This window comes from Vanacampus margaritifer, chromosome 17, assembly GCF_051991255.1.
Source record: "Vanacampus margaritifer isolate UIUO_Vmar chromosome 17, RoL_Vmar_1.0, whole genome shotgun sequence".
In the NCBI taxonomy this organism is placed as follows: Eukaryota; Metazoa; Chordata; class Actinopteri; order Syngnathiformes; family Syngnathidae; genus Vanacampus; species Vanacampus margaritifer.
The window spans coordinates 4,478,233-4,500,605 of record NC_135448.1 but is presented as its reverse complement, the minus strand read 5'-3'; the positions used below and the strand labels follow the sequence as shown (position 1 = coordinate 4,500,605).

The window sequence follows — 22,373 nt, the reverse complement described above, 5'->3', positions numbered from 1 at the left end:
CCCCAAAGTAGATGTGAAGGACTGATAAGTCACTAAAGAAAGTGTTGCAAAAGGAGGTGCAATGTCTGATTAAGTGAGAGGTTCACATACACATTTGCAACCATGAAATCTGAGTTTTTCTTAAATCAACAACTGTTGTTCAAGAATGAATGACAGTATTATCATTCTTTTTGTTCAAGTCCATTATTTTAAATGTCAGCAGTGTAGATTTGATCTGCAGGGTTCACTAACTTTTGAGCAGCACTGTATATATGTACACAAACCTAATTCCCCAATAGTTGTGACACTATACAAATTTTTTATAAAAACTATGAATTAAAAAAAAAAAAGCAATTACGTGGAAGTGCCACATTTTAATATTTCATTCAGAATAGAACATAGAGAGCAAGTCAAAAGTTTAAACTGAGAAAATGTACCATTTTAAGAGAAAACTTGTTGATTTTAAATTCCATGATGTCAACAAATCTAAAAAAAAGTTGGGACAAGGCCATTTTCACAACTGTGAGGCATCCCCTCTTCTTCTTACAACAGTATGCAAACGTCTGGGGATCGAGGAGACAATTTTCTCAAGTTTAGAAATAGGAATGCTGTCCCATTCTTGTCTAACACGCGTCTCTCTAACTGTTCAACTGTCTTGGGCTTTCTTTGTTGCACCTTCCCCTTTATGATGCGCCAAATGTGCTTTATAAGTGAAAGAAGTGGACTGCAGGCTGGCCATTTCAATACCCGGATCCTTTTCCTACGCAGCCATGATGTTGTAACCGGTGCTGCATGTGGTCTGGCATTATCGTATTGAGAAATGCAAGATCTTCTCTAAAAGTGATGATGCCTGGATGGGAGCATATGTTGTTCTCGAATCTGAATATACCTTTCTGCATTGATGATGCCTTTCCAGATGTGGAAGCTGCCCATGCCACACGCAACTCTATAGGATCACAGATGCAGGCTTATAAACTGAGTGCTGATAACAACTTGGGTTGTCCATGTCCTTTTTAGTCAGTATGATATAGCACCCCAGTTTTCCACAAAGAACTTCAAATCGTGATTCGTCTGACCACAAAACAGGTTTCCACTTTGCCACACTCCATTTTAAATAACCCCTGGTCCAGAGAAATGCCGCCGCTTCTTGGTCGGCTTTAGAAATGGCTTCTTCTTTGTACTGTAGAGTTTCATCTGGCAACGGCGGATGGCACGCTGGATTGTGTTCACCCACAATGTTTTCTGGAAGTATTGCTGAGCCCTTTCTGTGATTTCCCTTACACTAAGCATTCCTGTTTGTGGTGCAGTGCCGTTTGAGGGCCCGAAGATCATGGGCATCCAGTGTAATTTTTCGGCCTTGACCCTTACACACAGAGATTGTTCCAGATTCTCTGAATCTATGGATGATGTTATGCACTGTAGATGATAATTACTTCAACCTTTTTGCAATTTTTCGCTGGTAAACACCTTTCTGATATTTCTCCACTATCTTTCTGCACAACATTGGAGGAATTGATGATTTTCTACCCATCTTTGCTTCTGTGAGACACTGCCACTCCGAGAAGCTCTTTTTATACTCCAATCAAGTTGCCAATGGACCTCATTAGTGGTAACTGGTCTTCCAGACTTTTTTTTTTTGTGCAAATGACTTTTCCAGCCTCTTATTGCTACCTGTCCAAACATTTTTTAGATTTGTTGGCGCCATGAAATTTACAATCAACATATTTTTCCCTTAAAATGAAAATTTTTCTCAGTTTAAACTTTTGACCTGTCATCTATGTTATATTCTGAACAAATTATTGAAATTTGGCACTTCCACATAATTGCATTCAGTTTTTATTCACAATTTGTATAGTGTCCCAACTTTTGGGGAATTGGGTTTGTACATTCCAATATATACTACATAAGTACGGTATATGTGCGAAACGATTCAAGGATGGTACGATTTGAAAGCAGAACGATATGATTCGAGTTGACTCAGTGGGATTTCAGTTTGATTTGATAGGTTACAACCCTGTTTGAGAGGATATGATGCAATTACTTACTAATAAAGTACATTTTGAAATGTGTTTTAATATTTATGCTGTTTTTTAGGGGAATGCTACCTGACAGACTGGACGGTTTGGAGTCCATGCCAGTTAAGCTGTGTTGGTGGGGATGATCTGGGTTTTGGCTCAGTGCAAGTCCGCTCTCGAGCGGTTGTGGCTCAAGACCCTGAGAATCTGCTTCAGTGTCCAGAACAGGAGCTGGAGGCCCGGCCATGTACAGGTCAAAACTGACATATACTGCCAAAACTTCAATTCAATTAATTATTATTGTTAAAGGGGAAATTTAGTCCAAACTTTTCATAACGGCAGTTCACGGCTCAAAAATCTTCTGAGTTTGGTTATGTGACATTCACAAGCATGGCCCATAGGCAAAGTGATGTCATTTTCAGTTGACAGCAAGTGGCAAAATGGCCAACCCCTGAGATTGAAAAAACGGGTGGATTATGCTGTGTAACAGATAATTGTGAAGAAGATTTTTGACTTGACACCCTTTAAGTAAAATAATCTGCTCAAGGCTGTCCTTTATGTATTTCCTTTCATATCATTAGATGACTGTTATTTTTTAAGACTCTTAAATGAACAGAACATTCTACCTTCAGACGGACAGTGTTTTGAATACGCCTGGCGAGCTGGACCATGGAGAGGCTCATCGCGGCACGTCTGGTGCCAGCGATCAGATGGACTGAATGTCACAGGTGACTTACATACAGTAATACATGCTACAAGATATTGAGCCTTTTGTTTTCAAATGAATATAGGTTATTAAGGATTTACAAATCATTGTATTCTGTTTTTACTTACATTTCTCATAAATGTCCCAACTTCATTGTAATTGGGGTTTGTATAACATGTAGTACGTTTTAACACTGAACAGGTGAGCCGTGGTTGGTAGATAGATGTTTATATTTTCTGAAATCAAAGCCTCTGACAAAATTCTGTTCATTCCAGGCGGGTGCGCAACTACAGCCAAGCCAATGGCTGACCGATCCTGTGACCCACCGTGCACCAAACAACGTTCCTTTTGTACAGAGGTGAGTTTAAAGGGATACTTGACTCATTGAGCCATTTTCAACAATAAGAAGTTAATGTTTTGTCTATAATTCATGTAATAACTAGAGGTGTGCCCCAAAAAAAATAGATTTTCATAATCGCAATTTTCATTTAGTATGATTCAGAATCGATTTTAAATGTCCCAAAATCGATTTTATTTAAATTATTTTAAATTGTCTTGCCCTTGTTTGTGTGTGCCTTTATTGGGAGCGCTGTTCATGTTGTACACGATTTGGCCACTTGGGGGCAGTGTGGTTCCACACATTCTGAAACACTGTTAAGTTTTAGCCACATTTGAGAGTAGAAGGAAAAAGTCACGATCAAGTTATGCCAATAAAAGTTGCTTTTTGCAGCGTAGGAAGAGCATATGCCGGTGAGTAATGTTAACATGCTTCTCTGTGAACATTCCTGAAGCATTTTGTATGAATAGCCGTTGTTTGAGTGCGTGAGTTGCGTGTGATGCGCTAGTTAGCATTAGTGAGTCAAATCGTGAGACAGACAAAGTTTCTATTATTATTATTTATTTTTCATGAACAATTAATACCTTTAAAAGCAAATTTTGCAACATGTCACCTGTACTGAGGAAACAGGTAAAAGAACATTCATGGCTCAGTTTGCTGATCAAACCCAGAAAACAGGTAAGCCGTGGTTGGTCGTTACATATTTCCTCAGCAGAGGTGATGTCATCTTCAGTCGACAGCAAGTGGAAAAATTTGTTTTTAAAGGTATTAATTGTACATGAAAAATAATTACCATTATCAAATTAACTCATTCACTCCCAGCCATTTTCACTGAAGCAACGCCCTTCGCTCCCGGCTGTTTTACTGGATTTTGACTGATTTTGCAAGGCCCAAAGAATTTTGTCTTCTACTGCTATAAAAACATGGAACCTACCAAAAGAAAGATTTGAGTCTCTTCTTTCAGCAGGAAAAAAGTATATTTCTATCTGTTTCCGTTTTGCATTATTTAGCATTAGAATATAAATTTCATCATTATTCATAAATCTGTTGAGAACACTCGGGAAAAGATCTTTTAACATTTTGTCAAGTCGAGTCTAAAGTCGTCAAATTCATGACTCGAGTCCAAGTCACATGACTCGTGTCCACACCTCTGTTATTCTCAAACACTGGCAAAAAGAGTTTGTTGCAACATGACCTTGGTTGATCTCTTATACTCTGCTTCCACCTGCCGTTTTTTGTAATAACTACCATTGTTTAAGCATCCTCTTCAGGTCAGAGGCTGCATCAAAGCCTTCTGTATGCTCTCGCATAAAAAAACAAACGTATAAATATGTTTTTGGGACCATGGCAAAATTTAAAATAAAATGTTTTTATACGTTTTTGGGAGCAGATAGTAGAGCAGAAGTTAATTCTGGACAAAATATTAACTTTTTACTGCTGAAAATGGCTCAATGAATCGAGTAAAGACATACAAAAAAATTGACACTGTAAAAACAACAATAAAAAACACTCTAACTATCCAACTAACTTAAAAAGTCAGTCCAGTCAAGTAGTTGTCCATCGTTGTGTAATAACTGCACTTTCTCTTTGTGTTAGTCGGGTGTTTGTGGCTGTGAGGAGGGCTACACAGAAGTGATGACCTCTGATGGCCTGCTAGACCAGTGCACTGTTATCCCAGTGCTGGAGATCCCCACTGCCGGTGACAACAAGGCAGATGTCAAGACCATCCGGGCCTTCAATCCCACCCAGCCGGCAGTCAGCCCACCTGGCAGGGTGGGACGCACCTGGTTTCTGCAGCCATTTGGTCCAGGTAGACACCCCTCCACAGATTTCACTTGAAATGTGAATGTCAATTAATGTACAATTAATTATCACTATCATAAATACAAACCCAATTGCAATAAAGTTAAACATGCATGAAAACATAATATAATGGTTTGCAAATTATGTTCAACCTATATTTAAGTTCACTACAAAGACAAGATATTTAATGTTCAAACTGATGAACTTTATTGTTTTTAGCAAATTATCATTAACTCATTCATTTCCAGCCACTTTGACAGAAGCAATCCCCTTCGCTCCCAGCTGTTTTACTGAATTTTTACTACATTTCCAAGGCCCACAGAATATTGTGTTCTATTGCTATAAAACATGGAACCTACCAAAAGAAAGGTTAGTCTCTTCTTTCATCAGGAAAAAAAAGTACATTTGTATTGGTTTCAGTTTTGCAGCAATTAGCATATAGCTAAGTTTAATCATTATTCACAGACCTGTTGAAAACAATGGGGAAAAGAGCTTGCAACATGGCCCTGGTTGAAATCTTATACTCTGCTGTAACCTGCTGACCGTTTTTTAAATAACTACCATTGCTTTGAGCGACATATTCAGGTCAGAGGCTGCATCAAAGTATGTTCCAGCAATAAAATAAAAAATATATATGTTTTTGGAACCATGGCAATATTTAAAATGGAACGTTTTAATACGTTTTTGGGAGCAAAAAAAAAATGGGACAGGGTCATGTTTACCACTGTGTTACATCACCTTTTCTTTTGACAACATTCAATACATGTTTTACAACTGAGGACACTAATAGTTGAAGCTTTGTAAGTTGGAATTGTTTCCCATTCTTGTTTAATGTACAGTTTCGCCTTTTCAACACTCTGGGGTCTTGGTTGTTGTATTTTAGGCATCACAATGTGGCACACATTTTCAATGAGAGACAGGTCTGGACTGCAGGCAGACCAGTCTAGTACCCGCACTCTTTTACTACAAAGCCACAATGTTAACACATGCAGAATGTGTGTTGTCATTGTACTGTTGTAATAAGTAGGGGCGTCCATGGAAAAAAAACTAAGAACGTTGCTTGGATGGCAGCATATGTTTCTCCAAAACATGTATGTAACTTTCAGCATCAATGGTGCCTTCACAGATAAGAAAGTTATGTTTCATTGTTTACAGATTCTGCCTTTTGAACTTTGTGTCCATAACAGTCCGGATGGTTCGTTTCCTCCTTGGCCCGGAGGAAATGACATCCACAACTTCCAAAAACAATTTGAAATGTGGACTCATCAGACCACAAAACACTTTTGTACTTTAAAGAATGTTGATAAATGGCTTTTGCTTTGCATAGTAGAGTTTTAAGTTGCACTTAGGGTTGTAGCACCAAACTGTAATTTTATATTGTATATTGGTTTTCTGAAGTGTTCCTGAGCTAATGTGGTGATATCCTTTACACACTGATGTCAGTCTTTGATGCAGTGCCACTTGAGGGATCGAAGGCCACGGGTTTTTGTTGGTTTTCGGCCTTGCCGCTTACATGCAGTGATTTATCTTGATTTTCCATAGATGAAGAAATTCCTAAATTCCTTGCAGTTTTACATTGAAGAACATTGTCCTTAAGCTATTCGACTATTTTCTCATGCACTTCACAAAGAGCTGAACCTCCCTCCATCTTTGCTTGTGTATGACTGAGCAATTCAGGGAAGCTCTTCATCATGGCATCCACCCATTAGCCTGTTCTACTGTGGGATGTTCCAAACAGGTGTTTGATAAGCAGTTTCTCAGTCTTTTTTACCAACTATCCCTGGTTTTCTGGAACATGTTGCAGCCATAAAAGTCTAAGTTAACTAATTCTAACTCCACAACATATAAATACGTTTTTTAATACTTTGTCCTGCACTCCCCAAAATGTATGTGTATGTTTTTTTTGTTAATGTTTTTTTTTTATGCTACAGTATACAAAAGGCTTTGATACAGCTTCTGACATGAAGACGTCGCTTAAAGCAATGGTAGTTATTACACAAAACGGCCAGCAGGTGGCAGCACAGTATAAGATATCAGCCAGGGTCATGTTGCAACAAGCTCTTTTTTCCAGTGTTTTGAACAGGTTTGTGAATATTGAGGAAACTTAGCTATATTCTAATGCTAATTGCCGCAAAACAGAAACAGATACAAATGTACCTTTTTTTCCTGGTGAAAGAAGAGACTAATCTTTATTTTGCTATGTTCCATGTTTTTATAGCAATAGAATAGAATATTCTGTGGACCTTGCAAAATCAGTCAAAATCCAGTAAAACAGCCTGGAGCGAAGGGGGCTGCTTCCGTGAAAATGGCTCTGAGTGAATGAATTAATAATTGTTTGCTAAAAACAATCAGTTTATTAGTTTGAACATTAAATATCTTTTCTTTGTACAGTATTCAATTAAATATAGGTTGAACATGATTTGCAAATCATTGTATTCTCTTTTCATTTATGTTTAACACAACGTTCCAACTTCTTTGGAATTGGATTTGGTGCAAACTACCATCACCACACAGCAGACATGATCTCATGAACCATTGTAGAGAGCTCTACTGCCCCCATGTGATCAAAGACATAGTGTACTGTATCAGGCAGCATATTCTCACTCACAATGTTTGTTTTCAGATGGAAAGCTCAAGACCTGGGTGTATGGAGTAGCAGCAGGAGTGTTTGTTCTTCTCGTCTTTATAATGTCAATGACTTACTTAGCATGGTAATGTACCAACACTTGTATGATAATGTTGTGCACCTCCAGTTACATTTTCATTTACATTAATATCATCACCAGTGATTTAATGGAGATCAGAAAAATATGCTGTTCATTGCATATTTTTCTGAGAACGCTTCCATTAGGGCTGAAAAAGAGGCAGAGGTGCCAAATCCAGGTCCAGAAAGTAAAAATCCTGCCACAGTTTGGCTTTAGCCTCAGGTGCTAGTTAGCTAGTTCCCGTGGTGCTAGTTTACCGAGAAGGGTTTAGCTGCAGACCACGGGCGAGTGGAGCTCTACCAGAAACACATGACCTCCAATTCCGTCTTACTTTTTTTACTAAGCCTAAACGTAACCATAACACTAAACAGAACCATAATCTTAACTCAAACTAATGTTAAGTAGTATTATTTGTATTTTTGAGTATATTTTGCTATTTTAACTAAGACGACTGTTGGCGCTTTTGTCACCACGGGAAACACGTGACCCCCATTTGAACACCAAAGTTGTAGCGCAGCGCCACCGAATGGCGAATGTAACATAATTGCAATACATCGTGTCGTATACGCTTCACGTTGGTTTGTCTGAACAACTTTGTAGATCGGTGGCATTAACAGACACAGCATCTTTCCATTTGAAAATCCCGCGCTTGCAAATTCAAGCATTCCTGACGGGTTTTTTTTTTCCACTTGTCAGAGGCCCGTTTCTACGACAGCGTTTAAGGGCCACGTATAAATATATTTTTTTAGAGGGCGGGGGCAATATTCAGAGGGAAAAAAACTCGCAAATTTGCCACTTTAAAAAGTTGCAAATTTACGAGTTTATAAAGTGGCAGATTTGCCACTTTATATGGTGATAGATTTGTAAGAAAAAGAATTTAAAAACCTTACGTGAAATACTTAGCATACGTAGCATACTACTCGACTGTTTGTGCCAATCCTTTTCGGTCGGGTTTCCAAATAAGGAGATAGTAATTGAGAGTAATTGCTTTAGCATAGATTAACCGTATCATGTTAAGCATTCGCTCTTTGAACCGTTGTGTACGTCCACTGGCCAGCAACAAAAACGCCTCGCTTTGTGAAGGTCCACACCCGGACGATCAAGCATTTAAGTTAATTTGTTAAAATGTATATTTACTTGTACGTTTATGTTTCCAGAATTATTATTTACACATTCATACATTTTAGTATTTTTTTGTACAAGTATCTAAATTGATGTGTCGAATCTGCTGCTCTCCGTCATTCACTTGCATTTACCTATGGTATGCTAGCATCTGATTGGTGTCAGTCAGCTGGTAGTGGATCAGGAAGTGTTGTCGCTCTGGCTGCGGTGAATAACGAGTAAAGTTCTAATTTAAGAATGAATCAGTCTCCATCCTGCCTTTTCATTTTATAAACAGTGTCCCATTAACCACCAACGAATCCTCACATGATTAGACTATAGCTACGCTACAAGTATTTCTCGTAAGTTTCTGAGTTTTTTTGTCGCAAATCTGCCACTATATAAAGCGGCAAATTTGCCACTTAATAAACTCGCAAATTTGTAAAATAGCTGATGATCCACACAATGAAACTATGGGAAAGAGTAGTTCAAGCTAGACTGAGGGCAGAGGTGAACATTTGTGAGCAGCAGTATGGTTTCATGCCAAAAAAAGAGTACCACAGATGCAGTATTTGCTTTGAATATGTTGATAGAGAAATACAGAGAAGGTCAGAAGGAGCTGCATAGTGTCTTTGTAGATCTGGAGAAAGCTTATGACAGGGTGCTCAGAGAGGAACTGTGGTTTTGTATGAGGAAGTCTGGAGTGGCAGAGAAGTATGTTCAAGTGGTGCAGGACATGTATGAGGACTGTAAGACAGTGGTGAGGTGTGCTGTAGGTGTGATGGAGGAGTTTAAAGTGGAGGTGGGACTACATCAGGAATCAGCTTTGAGCCCTTTCTTGTTCGCTATGGTAATGGACAGGATGACAGACGAGGTTAGACAGGAATCTCCATGGACTATGATATTTGCAGATGACATTGTGATCTGTAGTGAGAGCATGGAACAGGTGGAGGAGAAGCTAGAGGCATGGAGGTTTGCCCTGGAAAGGAGGGGAATGAAGGTTAGCCGTAGCAAGATGGAGTATCTGTGTGTGAATGGGAGGGACTCAAGTGGAAGACCAAGAAGGTGGAGGAGTTTAAGTATTTAGGGTCAAGAGACCAGAGCAATGGAGAGTGTGGAAAAGAAGTGAAGAAGCGTGTGCAGGCAGGCTGGAACGGTTGGAGAAAAGTGTCAGGTGTGATAGAAGAAAACTGTGGTGAGACCAGCAATGTTGTTTGGTCTGGAAACAGTGCCACTGAGGAAAAGACAGGAGGCATAGCTGGAGGTGGCAGAGATGAAGATCCAGGATGGATAGAATCAGGAATGAGTACATCAGAGGGGACAGCACATGTTAGAGGCTTTGGAGATAACGTCAGAGAGGCCAGACTGAAATGATTTGGACATGTCCAGAGGAGAGATAGTGAGTATATTGGCAGAAGGATGCTGAGTTTCCAAATGCCAGGCAGGAGGTGTAGAGGAAGATCAAAGAAGAGGTTTATGAATGTAGTTAGAGGACATGAAGGTAGTTGGTGTGAGAGCAGAGGATGCAGAGGATAGAGTTAGATGGAGGCAACTGATTCGCTGTGGCGACCCCTAAAGGGAAACGCCGAAAGGAAAAGAAGATAAACTCTTAAGTTTTTTTCTCTGAATATTGCCCCCGCCCTCTAAAAAAATCTATTTATACGTGGCCCTAATTTGCCGCCGTACGTTTCCGGATTTTTTTTTCCCACACTTTTTTTTATGAGAAACCTATTTACACCAGTGGAAAAAACAGTCTGACATGTTTTTTTCACTGGCATAAATAGGCTTCTGAAAGTGGGGCTGGGGAGGGATCTTTTTCCACTGGCGGAAATGGTCTTCTGATGTTGGGGGAAAAAAGTACCACTGGCGAAACCAACTCTTTTTTTTTTTCAGTTTTTTTTTTACTGGCGGGAATGGGCTTCCATAATAACGAAACCCAGAAAACAGCTGAGCCATGATTGGTTGTTACCTGGTACTATGATATTATTTTCAGTCAGTAGCAAGTGGTAAAATAGCTAACCCTGTGACTGATTAAGAAATAGGGTGGATTTTTCTGATTAATTCATATTCCAGAAACACAATATTATCAGAATTGCCATTTTTTGACAGGTGGAGTAAATTGTAAGCAGTATTGTAGACAGGTTGATCTCCATTACATCACTGTCCATATTTAATTTACTCAGTTGTTTCATTTTTATGTTATTCTTGTTTCCATGATCATTTCATCTTTCATTGTATGTTTTTTTTCCTTTCTCCACCTTCACCTTTCACATTCTGTTTAGTCGTTATGGTTTTTGCCTTTGCCATGAGCCAAACTTCAAGTCCCCTGCAGATGGGGTGTACTGGATGGACCCAAACAGCTACACAGTGCCTTACATCTGCCCTGCCTGCCAGAACCTAGAACAGCAAGAGCTTTGCCAACTCCAGAAGCAACAGCAGCAATATGCAATTCAACATCCTCCTCAACCATCACAACAACCACAGCTGCATTCACTACAACGCTCCACACCTCACTTTGAAACCCTAATCAATTAATGAGGGCCAACTCTTGTTACTGGCTGACTCTCAATCGTGCCCTCAGTCCCTGTGATGCATCTTTATTCATTTCACTTTCATCACTTCCTGGAGGTGAGCTTCCAGCATCAACAACATTTTGACTATTTGTAGAAGTCACGAGTCGCAGACTTAACATAATAACCAGCGTATTCAATCCAGAATGGAAAGAGCATGCCCTTATATTGGATTTATTTCTAATAAAATGTTACTGTAATTTTAGGTCTGGAGGTGGACTCTAATGTAGGGAAGTAGAACATGTTCAAAAATATAAAATTTTAAAATATTTTTATAAATAATAATTAACAATGCATATATTTGTGGGGACTGGGGTCAAGTATATTAAGTAATTGTATTTTACAGTTTTGAAAATGTGCAAAATTTGACAAGTTAAAAATTTGTATTAATATGAAAAGAAAAATGCACTGAGATATCATCCCACGTCCTAGAAATGCAATTATGACATCTAGTGGCAGAAAAATGACCTCAACACAAATCAGTATCACACTCGTTTATTGTACATCTTTATTGTACATCTTTTTAATTTTAACTAAATTTTATGAATGATTATGAAATTACTGTATCAATGGCTAAAAAATGCAACCGTATTTCTATTAGGTTAACATTTCTTCCCACTTTTATGTTAACAGGAGTATGAAACATTTGGGGGGGAAATTATTGTACATATTTCTATTGGGTTAACATTTCTTCCCACTTTTATGTTAAAGAATACGAAAAATTAGAAAAAAATTATTGTACATCTTATTGTAAATGTAGGTACAAATTGAGATATAAAATGTGTGATTAAATTGCAATTAATCGCGAGTTAACTATTGAAGTCATGTGATTAATTACGATTAGGTAAATATCTCTTCTCATTTTTATGTTGAGTATCTTCTTCTTCTTTTCCTTTCGGCTTTTCCCTTCAAGGGTCCCCACAGCGAATCAGTTGCCTCCATCTGCATCCTCTGCTCTCACACCAACTACCTTCATGTCCTCTTTAACTACATCCATAAACCTCCTCTTTGGTCTTCCTCTAAACCTCCTTCCTGGCATTTGGAAACTCAGCATCTTTCTGCCAACATACTATCTCTCCTCTGGACATGTACAAACCATCTCAGTCTGGCCCTTTATGTTGAGTATGAAAAAATATTTAAAAAAATTATTGTACATTTTATTGTAAATTTAAATATAAATTGAGATACAAAATGTGCGGTTAATTTGCGATTAATCGTGAGTTAATTATTGAAGTAATGCGATTAATCATGTTTTAAAAATTTAATAATAATAATTTAATAAAAATAAAAACAAAATGTATTTATTTTCTAAAAGAAGCAAAACAAGGTACTCAAATGATCGAAATCACAAAATGAACAAGAACCCCCAAACAAACTACCCTAGGAAAAGGACATCACTCGACTAGACTTAGGGATGTTGCAGTCGAGCCTTCCTGCTCGAATCCAAATCGACCAAATTAATCAGAGCCATGTCAGTGTTACAACAACTGCTTCGGACATGCCGAAAATCACCTGACCACTGCAAACGAGGCCTCGAACGTCACAGACGTGTCAGCCTCAAACATTACAGACGCGTCAGCCTCAAACGTCACAGACGCGTCAGCGTCTCACGCTGTTTCACGGCAAATTCAAACTCAAAAGTGTTTGACAAACCAAGTCCCCAATTTCTGTATACAAAATAGGAAAAGTTATAGGAAATATTATGGCTTAAATATTTTTTTCATCTCATGATTATGGAAATCCATACCTATACAATAAACAATATCCCTGTTCACACAAGCACTATTCTCACGAAATGAGTACCTATAATACAGCTTTAGTAGACACCAACATATAGGACAATCCATCCTCCATTTTCCTTATCGCTTATCCTCAAAAGGGTCGCAGGGATCCACTTACAATACTGTATTATTGTCATGTGTTGAAAATACAGGCTGGATAGGGGCTCTCGAGGACCGACATTGTCAATGTCATTGTTTTTCCATAGGTGGCAAACCCAGGTCCAGAAAGTAAAAACCCTGCCGCAGTTTAGCTAGCTAGCTCCCTATCACCTGGGGCTAAAGCTAAACTGCGGCAGGGTTTTTACTTTCTGGACCTGGATTTGCCACTTCTGGAAAAACAATGTCGGTCCTCGAGAGCCCCTATCCAGCCTGTTTTCCATGTTTCCCTCTTGCAGCACAGCTGACAGCTGAATCTAATGATCAGCTAATCAGCAAGCTTTGCAGAAGCCTGATAACGACTGTGTTAGTGGAGAGAAACATGGAAAACAGGCTGGAAAGGGGCTCTCGAGGACCGAACTTAAGCACCCCTGTTCTAGTTAGTGGTAGTGTCAGCTCTCAGACTGGGAGGTTATGGGTTCAACCCCTGGCTGGGTTATGTTAAAGACAGTTAAAAATGGGACCTGTTACCGCATCATTGTAGGGCAATTATCTCAAAAGTGCTTCATTGTTTTGGAAAACCTTGGATTCTCTATCCCTAACTAGACTTATGGCAACGTGGCAAAGACAATGAACCGATAAGACCTGCACCAAAGCAGGCAATTAAATACAAACAAACTAATGAGACAAGAGACACCCGAGGGAGCTGATTGGATGACATGAGCGAGCAGGTTGATGAGCACAGGTAGACACAGTAAGACTTGATGAGACAGGCATTGACAAAAGGAACACAAGGAAACATGACAACAAAAAGCTAACTAAGATCAAATCAACAAAACACTATTAAAACTAATATTAATACTAAATGAAGATCACGTCACATGTGAGATGACTGCATACGCTACAATTTCTAAAATAAAATAAAAAAGTAAAATATTGCCTCTATTATTTTACAAAGCTAACATCTAGGTATTGTGTAATAACTGATAATGGTAATTGCATTTTTTGTACTTATCAAATTACTATATTTCAAAACTAAATACACTAGAATGAAACAGACATTCTCACAGAAGGTGACTGAAATGTTTCTGTAAATGTACTGGACAGACAAAATCAGAAAATTTGTGAAAAACGTCTTTTCAGCATTGGTCTATCCAAGGTTGCAAAGACATTTGCCAACAGTTTTAATAGTCGCTAACAATTTTTCTTGTCGCCAAAACAGTTTGAACATGTTCAAAACTTCCTTGCAACAAGAAAAACACAGTTATAGTTGTGCCGAACTGGCACAGTGGTGCTATTATAATATTTATAAGATAACTAGACTAAGTGCAATGTATGTAGTAATTGCGTGGAAATGCTGAAAGCTGAATGCTATTAGTTGAATGCTAAGCTGAATGCTTATGAAGTAAATTGAAAGATAAATTATGTGAAAATTACAAAGTATTAACTGTAGTTCAAAGATAAATTAATAAAAAGAACACTTGAACCTGAGAAGCGTAAATTTTTGAAGCAAGCAAAAATAGTGAAGAGAATAAAATGCTATAATTATAAGTAAGAATATAGAATCCCAATAACAAATGGCTTCCAGCATTCCCACATTAATGATACTAATTTGCTCAATTTGATTTCTACAAGAATTCAGAGGGATTATCCCAAGCTATTGTCATAGTTATGAATTAAATATGATGACAACCACCACTCGCGTCCACAGAGCTCAGAATCTGTCTGCCTGTGCCTCGATCAAATCCACCAAAATCGCATCACACCACCTGCGCCACAACTTAGACCAACTATTAGCTAGTCTAACATCCAGTCTACTTTTTCAAGAAATTTTGACCTCGTTCAAAACTTCCTTGTAGCAAGAAAAACACTTTCTGACTTTCTTTGTGACCGTTTGCGACCTTCAATGAACCCTGATGAAAAATCAACATTTGATACCAACGCAAACACTCACAAACCTTTATCGATCAGTGGGATAACGGGCATGATTTTAGAGCATAATGACCAACAATGTTTGCTTTTTCTTTCTTGTCTTGCAGCAAGAAGCCAAAGAAACCACAGCGACGACAGATTAACAACAGACTGAAGCCGCTGACGCTGGCCTATGATGGAGATGCCGACATGTAGGAGTCTTTCTGTTGACCATGCTGATCTATAGACACTTGCCCCTGCATGGAAAGCTTTGAAAGAAAAAAATATCACAAATTTAAAACCGAGCTCCTTAGCAGCTCTCTCTCTCTTCCTTGGTGTTCTTCTGGTTTTATTTCACAAAAGCCTTTATGACTTTATTTAACTTCCTATGTCTGGAAGTTTGCCTTCCTGTGGTGTATTTTAATGAAAGTTTCCCTCAGACAGAGGCGGCAAATCCAGGTCCAGAAAGTAAAAACACTTATTAGAAAGTAAAAACCCTTTGGCTTTAGCCCTAGATACTAGTTAGCTAGCTCCCTAGCTAGCTCCCCGGGTGTTCATTTACCTGCTAGGGAGTGTTGTAAATAGCAGGATTCTTACCATTTGTGTGTTCATGCTGTTGATTAATAAACATACATGAGATCAGTGAATTCAGTCATTTTCTTCACATTTATTCACGACATAGCCGGACAGGAGATCAGATGAGTCCCCTTGCGTCATCTTGTCCCTCTCACTGTAAAGTTTCCATCTCCCACCTGTGGCTAATATCCCTTTGTCCTCCAAAACGTCACCTCCCAAAGTCACATGACTACACCCCCATTTGTCACACTGTCTCAATACATTTGGTCAACCACGCTCCCCCCTCTCTGACCCACGATGGAGTTTTCAGCCTTTCAGAACAAAAGGTCTAATTAACACACATTCACCTCCCCCCATCTCATCTGTCCTGTAGGAGACTCACCCTCTAAACATTTGAATTATCACATCAAAACTATACTGAGTAAATTTAAGCAATTTTGTCCAATTCTAAATAGTCATAACTAAATCAAAACAGTTATAATTATATTGAAAGAAATATTCTGTTTCAGGAGCTAGTTAGCTAGCACAAGGGGCTAAAGCCAAACTGTGGCAGGTTCTTGCTTTCTGGACCTGGATTTGAATCCAGGTCCAGAAAGTAAAAACACTTTCTAGAAAGTAAAAACCCTGCCACAGTTTGGCTTTACCCCCAGGTGCTAGCTAGCGAGCTCCATAGCAGGTAAATTAGCTCCCTGGGTGCTCATTTACCTGCTAGGAAGCTGACTAGCTAGCACAAGGGGCTAAAGCCAAAATAAAGTAAAAACACTTTCTAGAAAGTAAAAACCCTGCCACAGTTTGGCTTAAGCCCCAGGTGCCAGCTAGCGAGCTCCCTAGCTAGCTCCCTGGGTGCTCATTTACCTGCTAGGGAGCTAGTTAGCTAGCACAAGAGGCTAAAGCCAAACTGTGGCAGGGTTTTTACTTTCTGAACCTGGATTTGCCACCTTTGCCCACAGACAGATTTTTCCTGGTAAGCACAAATCTTCAGTTATACTTGTGTTCATTTGGTTACAGCTGAGTGTAATGGGCCAAGAAGAGAAATTTCGTATTATGAACTTTACAGCAACTATCTCTTCTGCCTACCTGCCTCTCCTTTTGTTTTTGTTTTTCAGGCAGAATTTTTGCACTATATTAGTGCAGCAAGTTCTACTCATGTCTAGCTTACACATAGGAAATGGCCTCTCTCACGACAAGCTGGTACGTGTTGTACTAAATTTTGGGCGAAGTCCTCACGATGTTTTTTGACTACATATGATGGGATACTGTAAATATTGTTTTCTCTCTGAATATACATTTCTAACATGTACAGCTACTCATCCCTCTGTGTGTTAAGTTGATCTCAAATGGTTTGGACTTGTGGTTTATGTTATAGAATACTGATACACTTAAGTGTCTCATTCAAGCCACAGGGTATTAACACATAATTTCTGCTATGAAATGGAATGTTAAAAGAGGGACCGAAAAGTTATTATGCAAGATATATCCACAATGGAGGGAAGAAACTGAAGAAAATAAAAAGACTAGGGCCTTAGTAATAGGGGTGGGAACCTTTGACTGTCTTCCGATTCAATTCCAATTTTTGGGTCTGCGATTAGATTTAGAATAGTTTTTCAATTCAGAATGATTTGATTGACAATGATTTCTGCTTCAATTTATAGATGTGCAAAGAATCCTCATGATCTCTCCAGTCCGACTTGCTAATGCTAATTAGCACGCTACTCCTGACACTTTTATCACTCAAAACAACGGCTATTCATACAAAACGCTTCAGAAATGTATACAGAGAAGCATCTTAACATTATTCACCGGCATATGCTCTTCCTACGCTGCAAAAAAACTACTTTTATTAGAATAACCTGATTGTGACTTTTCCCTTCGACTCTCTAATGTGGCTACAGCTTAATAGTGTATCAAAACGCTCTGAACCACACTGCCCCTAAGTGGCCAAATCGTGTACAACACAAACAGCGCTCCCAATATAAGCATACACAAACAATGGCAAGCCTGTATAATATAATTTAAATAAAATCGATTTTGGGACATTTAAAATGAATTCTGAATCGTATGAGAATCGAGATTTTTGGCACACCCCTACTTAATATGAATCTTAATTGCACAATAGACAGTTATTTGTGGGAATGCTGAATTTTATTCGCCACACTACAATGAATACTTTGTAATTTTCACATAATTTATCTTTTATTTTCTTTCATTAGCATTCAGCTATTAGCATTTAGCTTTCAGCATTCCCACACAATTTCTCCAGTAATTGCACTTACTCTAGTATTTTTTGTCATGTCCCCATGTGGCATGGCTGACTGGTAGAGCGGTTGTCTCACAACCCTGTGGTTGTGGGTTCAATCCTAGGCTATTGTGACCATGTTGAAGTATCCTTGAGCAAGGTACTGAACATCCAGTTGCTACTGATGCTGCATCATCATTAGTCAAAATGTGAAGCTATTTGAGGGCCTTGTAAGGTGGTGGAGCACTATATAAATGAAGCACCATTTACCATGCATCTTTTCGTCGGATGCGTCAGTTTATTCAGGTTTGGTCTGTCTACCGATTTCAATATTTTCCCTCATGAATTTAACAAGGTTTTGTGAAACATTTGACTTGTTCTCCAATATAACAGTCCTACAATGCCTTGTTTTAGTATCAGCATCATTGTACTACTATTTTCGACGCTTGAGCATAAATATGAGTAAATATTCCCACAAGGCTTTTTATTTTATGAGAATAAGTCTTCAGTAATGTTAGGAACATATAAATGAGTTCTGGAGGTTCCACTCTTCACACCTTCATGTTACAGTACACATCTGAGAAGATGAATTCATAAATAAATGTATCTACAGTATGTATCCTTGTTTTAAACCGTTTTATTGTTTGATACTGTACCATAATAGGTGAGCGCCAAGATGCAGTTGCACTGGTACTGCAGTTCATAGGACATCAGTCAATGTAGTAGATGCCACGGACTTCTGACTTTCGGGTTCCACACAGCGTCGTTTCCGGCCACTGATTGCCGCGTTCCAACACTCGCACCCCTACCCCTGCGCCCCCAAACCACGCTCTCGGCTATCTGAAATGCTTCAGACACTGAGATAGACACTACACATTTGCAGCCTCGCACCTGTCGACGGGAACGCGCAACCGAGGGGCACAAAGGCGGAAGCGCAAGTACTGGGACGCGGCCCACACGTCGCAAACCCGGAAGTCTGAAGTCCCGCCTCCTCCGTGGCATATAGTTCATTCTCAATCATTGACATTCATTTATGAGAGTATATGAGATGTATGCATTTGTAATTATCAATGCCGAGACATTTAATTGCCTGACTGTCCAATATTATGTGAAGCATTTTGCCAGTAAGTTAATGGAATGTTTAATTTATATTGCATTTAATATGAGTTGTAAATAATGTGAAGAATACTTTTTAAATTATTCATGTACTTTATTTTTCTTTTACTTTTGTACTGAAAAGTTGAAAAAAGAAAGAAAAGCTGAGTGAATGTGGGCATACTATTGATAACATGAAAAACTAAGTTGCAGATGAACTCTGTCCTTTTCCTACTGTTTGTATGTATTTGACTAATACCTGATAATAAAAAAAGAGAAATATGATTATTATCTTGATTACTTTATTTCATTCACATGATGCTAACCGGTAAACAAAATGGTGAAATGAGACTTAAAATGAGCCACAACAGGAGATGTTGCTGAAGAGAACATAAGAACGGAATCATTGCTAACAGCAGCAAGAGTAGTGGCTCATCAAAAAGAGCGCCAGGGCACACCTTCCGTCCAGCCGAATCAAACTAAAAGGAACAAAAATTAAATAATGTAATGAAATATAATGAGCTACATAAAACACTAGTCCAATATATGAAAAACTTAGTGACCATATGTTGATTTACAAGAAAGTATGGGTAGAGACTAAAACATAAAACTTAACTCTCTTTTGAAGTTTTACTTGACAAATGAATAAATAATGTCATAATGTCCTAAGCCAGAAATCTTATGCCCCCGCAATGACGAACATTTCCGGTTAGGAAGCACAGAGCACTACCAGTGAGCTAAAATCCTGGGCCACGGGCACAGCTCAGAACCTTATTTGAAAGTTCAGTAAGTGAGGTATGTAAAAAGCTGACCTGCTTTTTTCACAAAACCTGCTGCTGACTTCATGCTTGGTTTGTGCTCAGCTTCTGACTTAGACACTACTACCCTACCTTACTACAGTATATTGACACTGGTGGCTAACTCTGGTTTGTGGGTCTGTGAAATAATGTATACATCTCTTCACCATTTGCATATTGTGAAGCACGTCAGGGAGAGGCAAAGCAGCGACAGCAGAGCCACAGGCACCAGAAAAGTTGGCCCATTCAAACAATTGCTACAGTCAACAACCTGTAAGCAATAAGCATTCACACCCCGGCTGTATGTGGTGCCACTGATGAGTTCCGAGGTGTCACATGTGTACAGGCCAGCATCCGATTCAGAGGTGTTCATGATAACGAGACGCTGGCTGTTGATGTTGTACTTGGTGGAGGAGGAAAGTGTTTCATTGGCAAAATGCCACAGGACCTGCTCAAGGTTGGACGCAGCCTGGCAAGTCAGATGCATGTTCATCCCTGGAACCATATTGTAGTTCATCACTGGTACTGCATCAAGAAATACCCAGCGACTTCTGAAATGATTTGAATGTAGCCAGGCAATATACAGTATCAGTACTCAAGTTATATATAAATTTTTCCCTGTGAAGAATGACAAATATGAATATCGTACTGATGAGCTGAGAGGAGTTGAGATTTACAGTTGCAATTAACAGTACATGTCTGTCTTGTACAGTGACGTGCGGTCAGGATAGGCAAGTTAGGCACTGCCTGCCCCAGGCTGAAATGAAAGTTGAAACCGTTTGGCCTTTTCTATTTATTTTAATTATTTATTTCATTTCAGAAAGCCTACACTACCTATAGGTTTAAAAGTGACAACATTTGGTGATTTTCATACCGCAATTAAAAATGACTCATTACTTTGTCTTGCCTGCAGGCCAAAATGCTGCAAAAATTATCCTCCTGAAAGCACACCGCTACTGTGCTTTTCCCATTCCTGTCCGCGTAGCGATGTGTGTTCGCACATGCATAGTCCTATGCGGATGTACATTTGTAAAGTGCATTTGTTAATTCAAAACACTCTTAGTGCACAGCGGTAAGATGACGCCACTCTGGAATATCTAAAACTATTTTCACGCCTTTTATTTTTTTTACTGCAACTGAATTTTTTTTTTAATGGCAATAAAATGATAGCAACTCAAAGACTTACCAGTGCCAATGAACATGACATCATATCTTTGTCCATTCAGCGCAGCACGGTCCACTAGTATCTGGCTCAGAAAGGTTCCCTACTTGACCAGCAGAGGCCTACCTGTTTGAGGCCTAATAGGTCCATTTAGCAGCACTACTTTCTCCTCGTTCCAACCATCACAGTATTCCTTGCCCTGAAACAGAATTCTTTTAGGTTTCATTAGAATCTCAATGCACTTCTATGAGATGAAATTGCAGCACTATAAAGAACAAAGACGAAGGAAGGGGGCAGGGGTTGTCTGAGAAAAATGATTAAAACTGCTGGCGAACGTATGGTGAACGTTTGCAACTTTGAACGAACCTTGATGAGAAATCAACATTCGCTACCTTTGCCAACATTCACCCCCTCAGTGGGATACAGGCTGTAGTCCTATCTCTCTGTAGACTAACTTTTGGCAGAAAAATGCAGGAAGAGACACAAAGATTAGTTTACCAACTTTGCGAATCATGGAAAGATCAGAAGTGGCCCAAGCCAAGCGAACACACGTCCTTTAGTTTAGAAATTAAGCTGGAAAGCCACTCCACTATCATGGCTCCACTATAAATTTAAAGGTCTCCATAGTTAATTTGTTTTGTAATACATATACATCATTTACAGCAAGTTGTGAATCATGGTTTGACTAAAAACTATGTTTTAATGGCTTATTCCGAGTGTTTTCGAGCTTACCGAAGTTTGAGGCTTCGTGGGTGTAGTTGCTTTACTCACTTACTTACTTACCAAGTTGTGAGGAGACCCGAGGAAGGATCAAAGAAAAGAAAGAAAAGTGAAATCCAGCACCGACCAGGCATCACCTACTACCCACCGGGTTACCAACCAGAATCTTTCACCAACCCCAGAAACGTCTAAATTCCAACCAATTAGGGAGACCTCAAGAGACCAAAGGAAAGACTGAGGAAAGGAAGGAAGGATAGATGAAGCAGAGTGAGATCCACAGACATCAGCCTCCACTGATTCAACGACCAGAGGAAGAAGCAGATTGGGTTTGAATTTCGGTAAATGCTGGTGTGGTGGATCTGGCATGCATATAAACCTCCACCAAAGAGGGGAGCCATCGACCCTGGCCAGGACAGAGCACAACCCCCTAGGGACCCCCCAGGCCGCGGCAGCGCCAAGGTTCAACCCGGGACCTCCGGCCAGAGAGCGAACCCAGGAGCCCGGAGCGCCTCCCAACCTAACACGGCCCGCGCACCAAGCCCAATGCAGCAGAACGGGGCACGGCATGCCCACCAGGCACCCCACCGGCCCCCAAACGCCACCCCCCCCCATCCAGTCACCCGAACCACCCCATGCCTCCAGCCGCGTGGTGGGGCGGAACACTGGGGGCGGAAGGGGAGATGGGAGCACCGGGAGACGTTTTCACGTTATTTTCTGTCTTTACGGTGAAAACGCCATAGTGTGGGCCTATGTACACATACAGTAAATACAAGTATAGCCGTG

General features: G+C 39.6%; 1 protein-coding gene and 1 pseudogene across 1 annotated transcript in view; one reads left to right on the top strand and one right to left on the bottom strand.

The window, feature by feature from the left end:
- thsd7aa (thrombospondin, type I, domain containing 7Aa) overlaps nucleotides 1-16,108 on the top strand; it is a 148,578-nt gene extending 132,470 nt beyond the window's left edge. Inside the window, exons 23-28 of the mRNA XM_077548205.1 lie at nucleotides 2,074-2,247; nucleotides 2,627-2,722; nucleotides 2,976-3,058; nucleotides 4,634-4,847; nucleotides 7,464-7,551; nucleotides 15,133-16,108. Of these exons, the coding sequence (XP_077404331.1) occupies nucleotides 2,074-2,247; nucleotides 2,627-2,722; nucleotides 2,976-3,058; nucleotides 4,634-4,847; nucleotides 7,464-7,551; nucleotides 15,133-15,220 (743 nt within the window). The 3' untranslated portion in view covers nucleotides 15,221-16,108. The remainder of the gene's footprint in view (nucleotides 1-2,073; nucleotides 2,248-2,626; nucleotides 2,723-2,975; nucleotides 3,059-4,633; nucleotides 4,848-7,463; nucleotides 7,552-15,132) is intronic.
- A 3,697-nt stretch (nucleotides 16,109-19,805) lies between these two features.
- The window catches only part of LOC144037526 (semaphorin-4E-like), a 29,228-nt pseudogene continuing 26,660 nt past the window's right edge, over nucleotides 19,806-22,373 (bottom strand).